We start from the raw sequence: 13,156 nt of genomic DNA on the forward strand, positions 1-13,156 counted from the left end.
AGGTTTAAAAAAAATTAACATGAAGGTATACTCCTTCCTAGAATAGCAGCAAGCAAGCCTAATAAAATTAGGTCTTTTCCTCACCCAAAGAGCATTTTTTGTTTTTAATATCCTGAGTTATGAATAAATTTGTAGAATTCCCATCAGATTTCAAATAAGATCTGATTAACAGTGTAGCCTTGTGCACCAGATGTAAGTCAGTAGGATGCACCCCTTGAAAGGAAAATGTGGGGTAAATTTAAGAGAAAAGAATAACAATAATAAAAATTAAAACTTTAAGAAAAAATAAGTTGGTCATGAATTGTGACATGAAATATCATTAGTAGATATTATGTTTTGATGTGACTATATTATAAGTGTTTTATGTTTTTATTCATTTAAAGTAAAAATCAGGCCCCCTTACCATATAGCCATTTCTTCCAGTGTTAGCAGTTATTGGAATGGGTATGTGACTTGAATCAATATGGATAATATTACAGAGAAGGTTAAACTGTTTTAAAATTGAGTCACATTTAAATTAAAATATTCGTGTCAGAGGAGATTATATTATTAAAAATATGTCAGAGACCCTGAGTCAATTCATTCTCTTTTTCATTATTTTTTCAATTATTTAACTATACAGTTTTTTTCTGTAATGTATAATTGTATAGGAAAAAGAAATATTAGATAATATTTAGACTGATAACTTTTGTCAGTTTCACAATGTTTTTTTGTCCCTGTATTTGGTGCTGTGACATTCCCTGCTTGCCAGAATTATTAGCATTTACTTGTGTTTTGCTAATGAAATGGGTTTTTACAAGTAAAAATACCTTTTTTTTTTCTTTTTTATAGGTGGAGAAACTCTTGATGAATGTGGCTTAAAATTTCTTTTGGCTGTTCGACTTCATACTTTTCTTACAACTTCTCTTCCAGCTTATCGAGCTCAACTCCTTCACCAAGGTGATTTTGGCAGTAATCTAGTAAAAGGAAGTAAGACAAGTAGAAGAGAGGCTTAAGAACATTTAAGTTTGTTTTTGCCCAGATATGATAATGCCGACAAGTTTGACACATTCTGAATTTCCTTAACTTGTGTTAAAAATGTTTGCTTTCATCTCATCTTTGCTTAAAAATACTGGAATTCTTTTGGTAGTTGGAAAGAGCTAATGAAGAAATGGAAATGAGGCAATTGGATATTATGTGTAATGTTTTCAAATGCATTATACATTAAAGACCAATTAGTATTGTTTCATTCTCTTTGATTTCCTTAAATTTTCTTTTTTCTCCTTTTTAATTGACTTCTGTCTAAATTCATTTTTCCCCAAAATTTGAATACAATTTTTGTTGTAGAAATAATACATACTCAATTTTAGTTGTTTTACAAAACAGAGTACAGAACATAGAAAATAAAAATCCACCCACCCCCAGAACTGCTGTTAACATTAATGTGTATTTCAGATAATAGTTTAATAACATTTCAGATACTTTTATATTGTTAGTTAGGACTCCCAAAGTAATAGAAATACTTAAATTTAAGATAATTTAAACAAAATAAGATATTTATTGGCTCAGTGCCCCCCAAGTTTAAGAGATAGAGCTGACTTTCAGGATTATTGGATCTAAAGGTTTAAACAGTGTTGTTGGGACTCTACAGGTCAACCTCTCTGCTCATTAGTCTCGTCTCTCGATGCCTTTCTTCCTCTTTCTGCTTCCTCCTTCCTTTCATTTTGCATTTAGCTTTGGAAAAGAGAAGCTAAAATTCTAAGTCAGATTATGTATTTATTTATGAAAAATTATTAAACTTGGTTGAAAGATAATAGGAATCTAAAAATAATTTAGAATAACAGTCCATTTACAGCATAGATGTTCGTTTTTTTTAAATTACAGTTTCTTTATTTCCAAAGACTTGGGTATAGAGAGCATTTCAGATTCCTTGGCACCGTATATTAGGTTAAAACTTTGAGTTCATGTATTCGTATAAGTCAAAGCCACATCTTATAATTAATCATATGCTTAATTCAGTAATACTAAACAAAATGTAATGAGAAGAGGCAAAATAAAAGCTGAACGATAAACACCACATGTGTGGGCCAGTAGGTTGAGATGTAAATGATGCTGATGTAAATGATGTTTTATAAATATAAAAATATCATTAATAAAGTGATTATGGGGTAATAAAAGTTATTATGTGCTAGGTACTATCTCAAATGCTTTAACTATATTATTTCTTTTAATCCTCACAACAATGTAATGAGGTAGGTGCCATGATTATTCACATTTTGTAAATAAGAAAATTGAAGAATCAAGATGTTAAGTAACTTGCCCAAAGTTATATAGTTAGTTAGGGTGGAGGTACAATTTAATTTATGCATTCTGATTCCAGAAGTTTTGCAGTCTTAAGTTCTGTTCACCAGCTGTACTGTCTCCTTGATGCTTTTTTGATTCCGTGGAATTAAATCCACACAACAAATGTTGACCAAAGGATGTCAGACATACTAGAGAATAGAAAGACTCAGCACAGTGGCATTTGCCCATAAGCGTTTTTCCTTATCTTTTTAAAAATATATATTTTAATTATAGAAAATATATGCTCATTGTAGAAAATATTGATGTGATTGAGTTACTTGGAGAAGCAAGAAAAAAAACCCATATTCCCTCCAACCCTAAACAGTTATAACTCTGTGAGTCTTATATAAACTTTTAGGCATTTATATTGCAAATATGGAACACACATTTCTGATCATCATTATATAATCATATTTATATTTCTTATAAACATTATTTTTGATATTTCTTCAGGCCTGTCTAGTAGTCATTTTGCCTGGGCCTTTCATTCAGTAGCAGAAGAAGAACTGCTGAACATGTTGCCAGCAATGCAGAAAGATGATCCCACATGGTCTGAACTTAGAGCTATGGGTGTGGGGTGGTGGGTCCGGAATACCCGCATCTTACGCAAATGCATAGAAAAGGTGAGTGTTTTATTTTGGTGTAAAAATGAATTAATATATATTGCATGTTTATTTACATGATATTTCATATTTCCTCTTCTGTTACTCTTTTTTTTAGCAGTAAAATGCTTTTAAATAGTCTTTATATTTCAAAATAGCATAATTTTTAACAATTTATATTCTAATTCTTAAATTGCTGGTTGATATATTAGCATTTTTTATTGATATACACAAAATAATATATATACACATTTAGGAAAATAAAACAGTACAGAAGAGCTTGTAATGAAAAGTGTAGTCCTGTTTCCATCTCTGTAATCTTGGAGGCCACCACCGTGATTACTTTTGTAATTATAAAATAGATGAATAAATTAATAAATTTACATATACATGCGTGCTTTCATACACATATTTTTTAGTTTATTGAACATTTAACTAGAGAATGTATGACAGTCTTGTATATGAAGGAAAGTGTTTGTTAAAAACTGTTACCATGAAATTTTGAACAATATTTTCTAATTATAGGTAGCCAAAGCAGCCTTTTATAAAAAGAATGATCCTTTAGATGCTGCCATTTTTTACCTTGCAATGAAAAAGAAAGCTGTGATTTGGGGATTATATAGGTAGGTGAAAAAACTGCTTCAAAATGAAAAACTTTCCATAGAATATGAAGTATGAAGTAAAGATTTGTTGTTCTTGTTAGTGTGATTCATGTGGTTTCTTAGTTATTTTTGTATTTAAGCGATTTCATGTGAAAAAAGCCCAGGTTACAGAGTAGAAGAATCTTGATGAGGTCACATTAGCTTTTTTTTAGGTTTTATCTGTCCAGAAAAACATTTATTTTGCTTATTTTAATAACTTCTCATGATGCTCCTGTAGAACAAAGAACTAAACCAGAAACTTTATCTGGAGTGGGGAAGAAGATGAATTGGTGGACCTTTGAAAATACATCTACCCTCTGCCCTATCAAGGAGCTCTTGGACCAGGCTATCCTTCCAAACCACCCTCTTCCTAAGGGCCCTGACCCCATTCTTGAGCTAGGGTCATTTAGAATTTTCCTCTTTTACTTATTCTCAGCTAGACTTGGTGAACGTGATCACCGTAAATAGTTCACTATTCGTTTGGGGTTCAGTTCTAGATATATCCATATGATCAGCAACCTTTGGGGGAAAATCAGGATATCAATCAGTTCTAAGAGACTAGATCTTTTAGGATTGTTTTGCTTCAGGACAAATTCCTTGGATTTTTATCATCAAAGTCATCTTCAGGTGGGCAGTGGGGGTAAAGGCAGTTGATTAAATTTAAATGGTAAAATAACACAGAAGTTAATATAAGTTATATATTTTGTATAGATTTAAAAATAATTTCTCACAGTGCTGTTAATGTAGTTTCTTTGTCGTTTGAAAGAATGTTTTCAATAACCTCTGAAATTTATATGGAAAAGTAAATGTTTACCATAAATGTTATTTTTGCTCAGAAAAGCAGCAGATGTATAGTAATTTATGAACTGGTAAATGTTTCTTTTGAGTCTTAACTTTTCAGTGGCTAACTTCATAATAATTGGTTTTGATGTAGAAACATTATGTTTCGAAATTTTCAAACTTTTTTCTTTATAGATCCCGAAAAGATTCCAAGATGACACAGTTTTTTGGACACAATTTTGAGGATGAGAGATGGCGTAAAGCAGCTTTAAAGAATGCTTTTTCTTTGTTAGGAAAACAAAGATTTGAACATTCGGCAGCATTTTTTCTTTTAGCTGGTTGCCTCAGAGATGCAATTGAGGTAATGAATGAATTTAAAAAAAAATAACATTGTCATCCTTTTAAGCTCTTTATGGTTTCAATTTTGTTTTTTAATTTCAACTCAAGTATAGTGGAACTAACACAAGGCTTAATGCCTAAAGTAACTGGTAATATTTAATGGTGACTTTAAAATTTTGTCATTTACCTTGAATGATATTTATACAGAATTAAAATTAACCAGGTTGTGTTGGTTGGTAGAGATAGGTAGTTGATCTGACTCTTAAGAATATTAATGAACAGGTTAAAAAGATAAAATATTTGTCCTATCACTTTAAACATATTCAGACATATATTTGGCTCTGTGTTAGTTGACAAACCTTAGCAAATTTTTAACTAATTATTTCTAAGTAAACCTTACAAAAAGTTATAAATATTTAAAATATAACATTTCTGTCTCAAATTACCCTTTTGCTCAGAGTTTCATACAAGTGATTCAAAACATCTTTTTGATTTGGAAATATTATAGTCTGCTGAGGTGGATGGGGAAGGGTAAAAGCTCAAGAATAAAACAAAGTATGTCATTTGAATTGATGCTATTAGGAATTATTCAGTATTTTTGCATTAGGCTAATTCTTTTTGCAAATATATATTTAGTACTGCCAGGTAAATTAACATAAATGTTGTCAAGTAGATTTGCTGAAGCAAGCAGCATATATTTTGTTTATTATCCTTGTTCACTAATTTCAGATATTAATAAAGCTTTGTGTTCATCTAGTTATTAGTGAGTCAATTGAGTGTACCTTAAAATGAAAGATGCCCTTATTTATAAACAATATTTCTTGTTTTTGAAGGTATGTCTTGAGAAACTGAATGACATTCAGTTGGCTCTTGTAATAGCAAGACTCTATGAGTCTGAATTTGATACATCTGCAACATATAAATCTATTTTATGTAAAAAAGTTTTGGGAATTGATTCTCCTGTCAGTGAACTCAATTTGTTGAATATAAATATGCATTATGATCCTTTTCTTCGGAGTATGGCATATTGGATTTTAGAAGATTATAGTAGTGCTCTGGAAACATTAATAAAGCAACCTATCAGAGAGGATGATGGTAAGCTATACTTCTAAGATGTTAATGATTAAGAGTTTTATTAGTGTTTGTCAGGTTCAGAGCACACTGTTGGGTGCTAAGGATAATGCAGAGCAAATTGAAGACATACATGGTCTAAGACTTTATGGTTTAGTTGGGGAGACAGAGTTATGTATACAGTTTTTTATTTTTTATTTTTTCCCCCCCAGGAAGCTAAATTCTTTGAAAACTGAGGACTTTGGATTTTCTTATTGAACATAGATGTTATCAACGTTTGAATATAAATGTTTTGAAGAAAATAGTGATAAACAGGGAAACAGAAGTGGTTGGATTTCAACTATAATTTTAAGGTTGACTAGATAGGACTGAATTGGATATGGAATATGAAGGGAATGAGAGTCAAGTTTAACTCCTGGGTTTTTAGTTTGAGCAATAGATAAGTGATAGGGGGAAGGCTAGGAGCAGATTTTGGAGAGTGTTGCTTTAGATAGAAAAGACTTCTCAGATAAGGTGACCTAGTTGAAATGAGTGAGTAATCAGTCAGTGCAGATATCTGGTTTTTAGGCCAAGGGCACAGTAAATAAGAAGGCCTTGAGGCAAGAATATGTACATGTAAATGGAAATGTAATGTAGGCCTTTGGATATAGTATTCTAGATTTACAGGGTGAAGTTGCTACTAGAATTAGAGATGTGCACATTATCACATATAGGTGGTATTTAAAGCCATGGGACTGTAGGAGTTCACTCAGGGAGTGTAGATAGAAAGGAGGTCAAGTACTGAACTCTAGGACACTCACCATTTAAAAGTAGAGAAGATGAGGAAGATCTAGTAAAGCAGGCTGACTGAGAAGTGTCCAGGAAAGTAGGAGAAAAAGAACTAAGAGTGTGTAACTGGATGTTTTAAAATGTCTTAGATTGTTACCTGAAGAGGTGTGAATCAGCATAATCTTTGTTTTCCTACTGTTAGAACGCTTTCATTACAAATGTGTTCTTGTCTATTCAGTGCTATGTATTAGTTTGGTCTCTTAAATTTTTCTCACAAGACCAGGTAGATAAAGGTGCCACGGTAGAGAAAAGGGGCTACAGTACAACCCTTGAAGAATTTTTCTTGGCTCATAAAATGAATTTACTTTCAGATCAAGTCATGATGTCAGCCTGCAATCCTGCCGTTTTTAATTTCTACAATTATCTAAGAACACATCCTCTTTTGCTGAGACGTCATTTTGGATCATCTGATGCGTTTTCCGCACACATGAGTTTAACAGGAAAAAGTGGACTGGCAGGAACAATTAATTTAAGTGAAAGAAGATTATTTTTTACTACTGCCAGTGCTCACTTAAAAGCTGGCTGCCCTATGTTGGCTTTGGAAGTATTATCAAAGATGCCAAAAGTCATCAAAAAAATGAAACGTTTTTGTAGAACATCTAGTTTTCTGGATACTAGTAAAGTCTGTTCTCCTTCTTCTCCGTTCAAATTGGATGCAAGGGAAGATAAGTCTTCTGCTATTGATTGGTCACAGTCACTGATGAATGGTTTTGGATCTTCTTCAGAGGGTTCCTCAGAGAAGCAGTCAAACTCCACTCTTTCTTTTGACTGGAGCCAACCAAGTATTGTATTTCAGGATGACTCTTTAGAATTAAAATGGGACAGTGATAACGATGAAGAAACTGAGGATCTCCCTGTTTCAATGAAAGAACTAAAACCTTTACAGAGAAAAGTAGGGAAAAAAATAGATGAAACAAGTTCTAAGTACACAGACTCTCTCAGCACACTAGATGAAAATGACATTTTAAATCCATCAGAAGATATCATTGCAGTTCAATTAAAATTTAGAGCATGTTTAAAGATTCTCACGGTAGAACTTCGTACTTTATCTACTGGATATGAAATAGATGGTGGAAAATTGCGATACCAGCTGTACCACTGGCTTGAAAAAGAGGTGATAGCCCTTCAGAGAACTTGTGACTATTGTTCAGATCCTGAAGAATTACAGTCTGCATTTGGCAAAAATGGAGATGCATTTGGATTAAATGAAGATGCTGAAGATTTGCTTCATCAAACAAAAGTGAAACAACTGAGAGAAAATTTTCAGGAAAAAAGACAGTGGCTTTTGAAGTATCAGTCACTCTTGAGGATGTTTCTTAGTTACTGCATACTGCATGGATCCCATGGTGGGGGTCTTGCGTCTGTGAGAATGGAATTGATTTTGCTTTTACAAGAATCTCAGCAGGTATGTAACTTACATGATAACCAGTCAAAATACTACTTGTATGAAAAACAGTTTTTGAGATTGCTTTTTTAGTTTTGAAATATTAAAATTGTTGATTTTCTTAGTTATGGTTGCTTTAAGGAATTCTACTTTTTATGTAGTGCTTCATATTATGTATTTCTAGAGTTGTGAATGCATTGTGGTTTAAGGACAGTTTGATATCAGACCCTGTGATCTGCTTAATTTATATTAAACATTCTCATATGAATGCCTTGTGAGATGATGTTACGAGTATATTGTCGCATCAATTTTCATTATAATTGGTGGAAGGTTGATCTCCTCAGGTCCCTTCTAAGTCTGTAAAAGTTTGTTATGCTTTTTTTTTTTGCGGTACACGGGCCTCTCACTGTTGTGGCCTCTCCAGTTGCGGAGCACAGGCTCCGGATGCGCAGGCTCAGTGGCCATGGCTCACGGGCCCAGCCGCTCCGCGGCATGTGGGATCCTCCCAGACCGGAGCACGAACCCATATCCCCTGAATCGGCAGGCGGACTCTCAATCACTGCGCCACCAGGGAAGCCCTGTTATGCTTTTAATTTTTAATTGTTCTGAAGTTTTTCAAAGAGACCCTGAATTACTTAACGCATTATAACTATAAATAGTTGATTAACCTTTTTTCCCTTTGTTTTTTAAGGAAACAGCAGAACCAATATTTCCTAGCCCTCTTTCAGAACAAACCTCAGTACCTCTCCTCTTTGCTTGTACAGCCAGTGCCAAAACAGTAGTTGCCAATCCGTTATTGCATCTTAGTAATCTAACACATGATATTCTGCATGCCATAATAAACTTTGATTCACCACCCCATCCTGATATCCAAAGCAATAAAGTAAGTATGCTTGGTTTCAGACATTTAATTTACCTATATACTATGATAAAACTAAAAGATAAGTGTTACGGCTTTTTATAAACAATTTTAAACATCATCCTATGCATAGTGATTGTTACATTGCCAAGTTTATATTTGTTTTGATCAAAGAAAACTTTGGTTTTGGTTTGCCAAGTTCATCTTACTTGTATTACTTATACCCAATAGGGTACTTAAGTTTTTAAGTTTTACTTGTCTTATTTTTAAGGTTTACTTCGTCTTATTTAACTGCATCATTTTGGTAAGCATAATAGTGTGTATGCACATGTATGAGTAAATCTTTAGCAGTACACTTAGCCAGAAAGCTGGGGTTTTTTTAGAGACAGAAATTTAATATTATGTAAAAGTACTAGTATCTCTTTTCTTTCCCTCATAGTCTGAATTTGATTTCTCCCACCTCACAGGCTGTGATATCATGCCATCCATTTTCTTTTTGTCTAGTGGTAGCCTCTCCTACAGTTTTACCTTCCTGGATAACCTTAACCCTTATAAGTTAATTTTGCCACTTTATTTCCTATACTGCTCAGTAGAGTAAATGCCTACATTGTATATTATACAATTAGGAATTTAATTTTCTTTAGATTGTGCTGATTTTAACCAAACTTTATTCCATACTTAACTTTAATAATAAGCAAATAATAAGCATAACCCTGGTGTATCAGCTTTTGCTGCTTAAGAGCCACCCTGAGACATTAATAGCTTAAAATAGCCATGATTTATTTTGCTCATGATTCTGTGGGCCAACTGGACTGATGGCTGGATACCTTCATTTGTCTTTGGTCAGCAGGCAGGTTGACTGGATTCTGAATGACCTAGGATAGCCTTATTTACATTTCTGGTGGTTGGCAGACTGTTTGCAAGGCTGACAGGAAACTTTGGGATGACCAAAGACTTTGGGATGTGTCTCATCCTCCAGTAGGCAAGCCTAGAGTATTAGCCTGGGTTCTCTAAAGAAATAGAGTCAATAGCGTGTGTGCATGTGTTTTTTATAGAAAGAGCCTTGTTGTAAGCAGTTGGCTCACTTAATTATGGAGGCTGAGAAGTCTCAGGATCTTCAGTTGGCAAGTTGGAGAGCCAGGAAAACAGATTGTGTAGGTCCAGTCTAAGTACAAAGGCCTGAGAACCAGGATAGGTAATAGTGTAAGTTCCTGTCCAAATGCCAGCAGGCCTGAGACCCAAGAAGAGCCACTGTTTAAGTTCTAGTCCCAAGGTAGGAAAAGACCAGTGTCCCAGCTCATTGCAGCCAGACAGAAGTTCCCTCATACTCAGCTTTTTTGTTCTATTCAGGTCTTTGATTGATTGGATAAGGCCCACTCACAATCGGGAGGGCAATCATCTTTACTCAGTCTACCAAGTCAAATATTAACTTCATCCAAAATTACCCTAAGAGACACATCCAGAATAACGTTTGACCAAACGTCTGGGCACCCCTTGGCCCAGTCAAATGGACACATAAAATTAACCATTTCACCTGGATTATTTCATATAGTGGTTCCAGGGGTTTAAAAGAGCAAAAGTAGAATTTGAAAGGCCTTTAGAGAACTCGGTTCATAAATAACACATCACTTCTGCTGTGTCCTCTTGCACAAAGCAAGTCTCAGCTCAAATTCACTAAGTGGTGAACTAGACTCCACCTTTTGATTGGAGAATCTAGAAAATAATAATATTTTTGCAGTCTGTTGTATGTGATCTTTGCTGTCTTCATTTGTATGATGCTGACCTTGATTTTAATTCATATCACATGTCTATTGATAATTGAAGGAAAAATAGCAATTAGATTTTAATATGCACAAGAGAGTATCATACCTCATAATTAGATCAAGAGCCTGGTCTTTTAATAGTCTAGCCTCCTTTCTTACCTAGATTAAGCTTCTCCCTCATCCTCAGATCTACCTCTGTTACTTCTCTTGTCATGCCATGTTTACAGCCCTGTCTTCCTCAGTACACGTATTTGCCTTTCAGTTGCTGTCTTTCATACCTTCTTTCTCTAAAATTTCACTCTCTTCAAATTGTTTTCTGTAGTAACTCAACTGTGTGATAGCATATTCTCCAGTGATCTGTTCATAAGTGAACTGTCATTTACGAGGCTGGACTTCATATTTTGGTTGAGGAAGGAGCAGTTTGAGTCTTGGAGGGCTTGCTTTTTTAATGCATGGCTCATTGCATTACTGAATAAGCTAACATCTGTTCTCGTTTGCCCTTAAAGCAGAAATTAGGTAGTAGGTGTCTGTTTAATAATTTCTGCCAAAGTCCTCGGGTTTTATATGTTGGTTTGTGTGTGTGTGTTTAATTTGTTTGTCAAGACGTCTCAGACAGAAATGAGTATTAGGGAGAAAAAGGAAATAGTTTGTAAGGGCAAAATAGTTTTTTCATCTTTTTAAAAATGCTGATTATATTAGGTCTTGAAAAAAAGCTACATTTTTCAAAGTAATAAGATAACTCTGTTGTTTTTTTTTCCAGGTATATGTAATGCATACTTTAGCAGCTTCACTTTCTGCTTGTATTTATCAGTGCCTTTGTGGTAGTCATAACTACAGGTAAATATCTTGTGAAATTTAAGAATGTTTGCAGTAACTGATGAGGTTTGAGAGTTTGTATGCTCTTGCTCTAGAAATACTGTGTACTACAGTCCACCTTAAATAATGCAAAAAGCATATGGCTGAAGTGTTGAGTCCGTTATTTTCATCTTTGAAATTTTAGAATATGTCTTTATGGCAAATGCATCTCAAGTAAACTCTTCACAATATAACTTATTTAGCAACCTTTTATTGATCACTAATGCTAGACATTGTGATATACGCTGGAATAAGGTCTCCTTCCTTAAGGTCAATCTAGTTAGAGACAAACATATGAAATGATAAATGATATGTAACATGACATTATACTTAAATGATTGTCCTATAAGATGATAGGTAGTAAAATCTCAGGGAGCACAGAGGAGGGAGTGACTGACTTGGAACTGAGAAAAATTTTACAGAGTAGTTGATGTTTATGATGTTTCTCTTTATGCACTAAGGTTTCACTATAATTTATCTAGGCTTTCAAAACATGTTGTTTGACACTGTGGGGGTCTGTATCTTTCCTTAGTTCTTTGAAATTCCCTTACTCTATTTCTTCAAATATTTTATCTTCTCTCTTCTCTTTCCTTATATGAGACAGATATTGGAACTTGTGGGTCTCTCTTATTTTTCTTTTAACTTTCCTCTCAAATGATCCCATTCGTTATTTCTTTATTTATTTTTTGCTTCATTTCAGGAGAAACCCTAGCTTCATTTTCCAGACACTAATTCATTCTTCAGCAATGTCCTATCTTTTATTTAGCCTATTTCAATTTGTTTTAGAAATTTTATTTATTCTATTTTTCAATTTTAATATCTATTTATTTTAATAACCCCTTAAAAAAATAACTTACTGTCTGTTTTTTTTAGTTTTTTTTTTTTTTTTTAAACATCTCTGAGTATAAACCACTTTCCTTAATGTTCTGGTAAGTCTTTGCTTCCTCAGGTGTAGGTATGTCACTGAGTTTGTTTTCTCTTACATGATGTCAACCTTCCTTTGTGTTCATTTTTGATTATCTGTTTATCTTACGTGTTTGAATTCTCCCAGGGGTCACCTCAGCTTACTACTCTGGTTATGTATTCCCATAGTAGCTTCAACTTGATTTCTTTGACCATGGTCCTCCAAAAGTTCACTTTCTTATTATTGAGTATGGCTTTGTTTTCATCAACATATTTTTATCTTTCTTATCATTTCCATAGGCTTACTTTAGCAGGGGAGGTTTTTGGTTTTTGTTACTCTGCCATCTTGAAAATGGAAAGTAAAGCAAGAGAAGCTATTTCCATATGTATCAAACTCTTATGACTAAGACAGCTTACCAGTTAGAACAGATCTAAACCAATAAGTGCTATTTTAAAATATTATATTCATTTACTTAAATATGATATGGAAACTACTGACAGGGTTTAACAAATTTTTCATCCCATTTTTCTATCATATTTATTTCGTAGTTTGTGTCAAGCTATAATTTATTTTGTCCATTGATCAGTTTATTTAGTTTTAGCTTAAAGTGCCATTTAATTAGAGAAGCTTACCCTGAATTCCCAAACTGTGTGAAATAACTCCTCCTCCCTTTTGCTTTCATATCACTGTATGCGTAGGTTTTGTCTTTAAAAACAGTATGATAAAATTATTTGTGTCTGATTCCCCCACCAGACTATAAATTGCATGAGGATGGAAACCATGTGTTTCATTAAACACCTGTTATCTG

At 33.6% G+C, this 13,156-nt stretch overlaps 1 protein-coding gene across 4 annotated transcripts in view; it reads left to right on the forward strand.

The window, feature by feature from the left end:
- Window positions 1-13,156, forward strand: part of DMXL1 (Dmx like 1) — a 131,046-nt gene that overhangs the window by 49,578 nt on the left and 68,312 nt on the right. For all 4 annotated transcript variants that reach the window (XM_059063248.2, XM_059063249.2, XM_059063250.2 and 1 more), the window contains exons 19-26: window positions 832-939; window positions 2,776-2,945; window positions 3,450-3,547; window positions 4,541-4,706; window positions 5,518-5,779; window positions 6,895-7,988; window positions 8,659-8,850; window positions 11,350-11,426. In XM_059063248.2, coding sequence (XP_058919231.1) covers window positions 832-939; window positions 2,776-2,945; window positions 3,450-3,547; window positions 4,541-4,706; window positions 5,518-5,779; window positions 6,895-7,988; window positions 8,659-8,850; window positions 11,350-11,426 — 2,167 coding nt within the window. The remainder of the gene's footprint in view (window positions 1-831; window positions 940-2,775; window positions 2,946-3,449; window positions 3,548-4,540; window positions 4,707-5,517; window positions 5,780-6,894; window positions 7,989-8,658; window positions 8,851-11,349; window positions 11,427-13,156) is intronic.

The sequence above is a fragment of the Kogia breviceps genome, chromosome 4, assembly GCF_026419965.1.
Source record: "Kogia breviceps isolate mKogBre1 chromosome 4, mKogBre1 haplotype 1, whole genome shotgun sequence".
NCBI classification, from domain to species: domain Eukaryota; kingdom Metazoa; phylum Chordata; class Mammalia; order Artiodactyla; family Physeteridae; genus Kogia; species Kogia breviceps.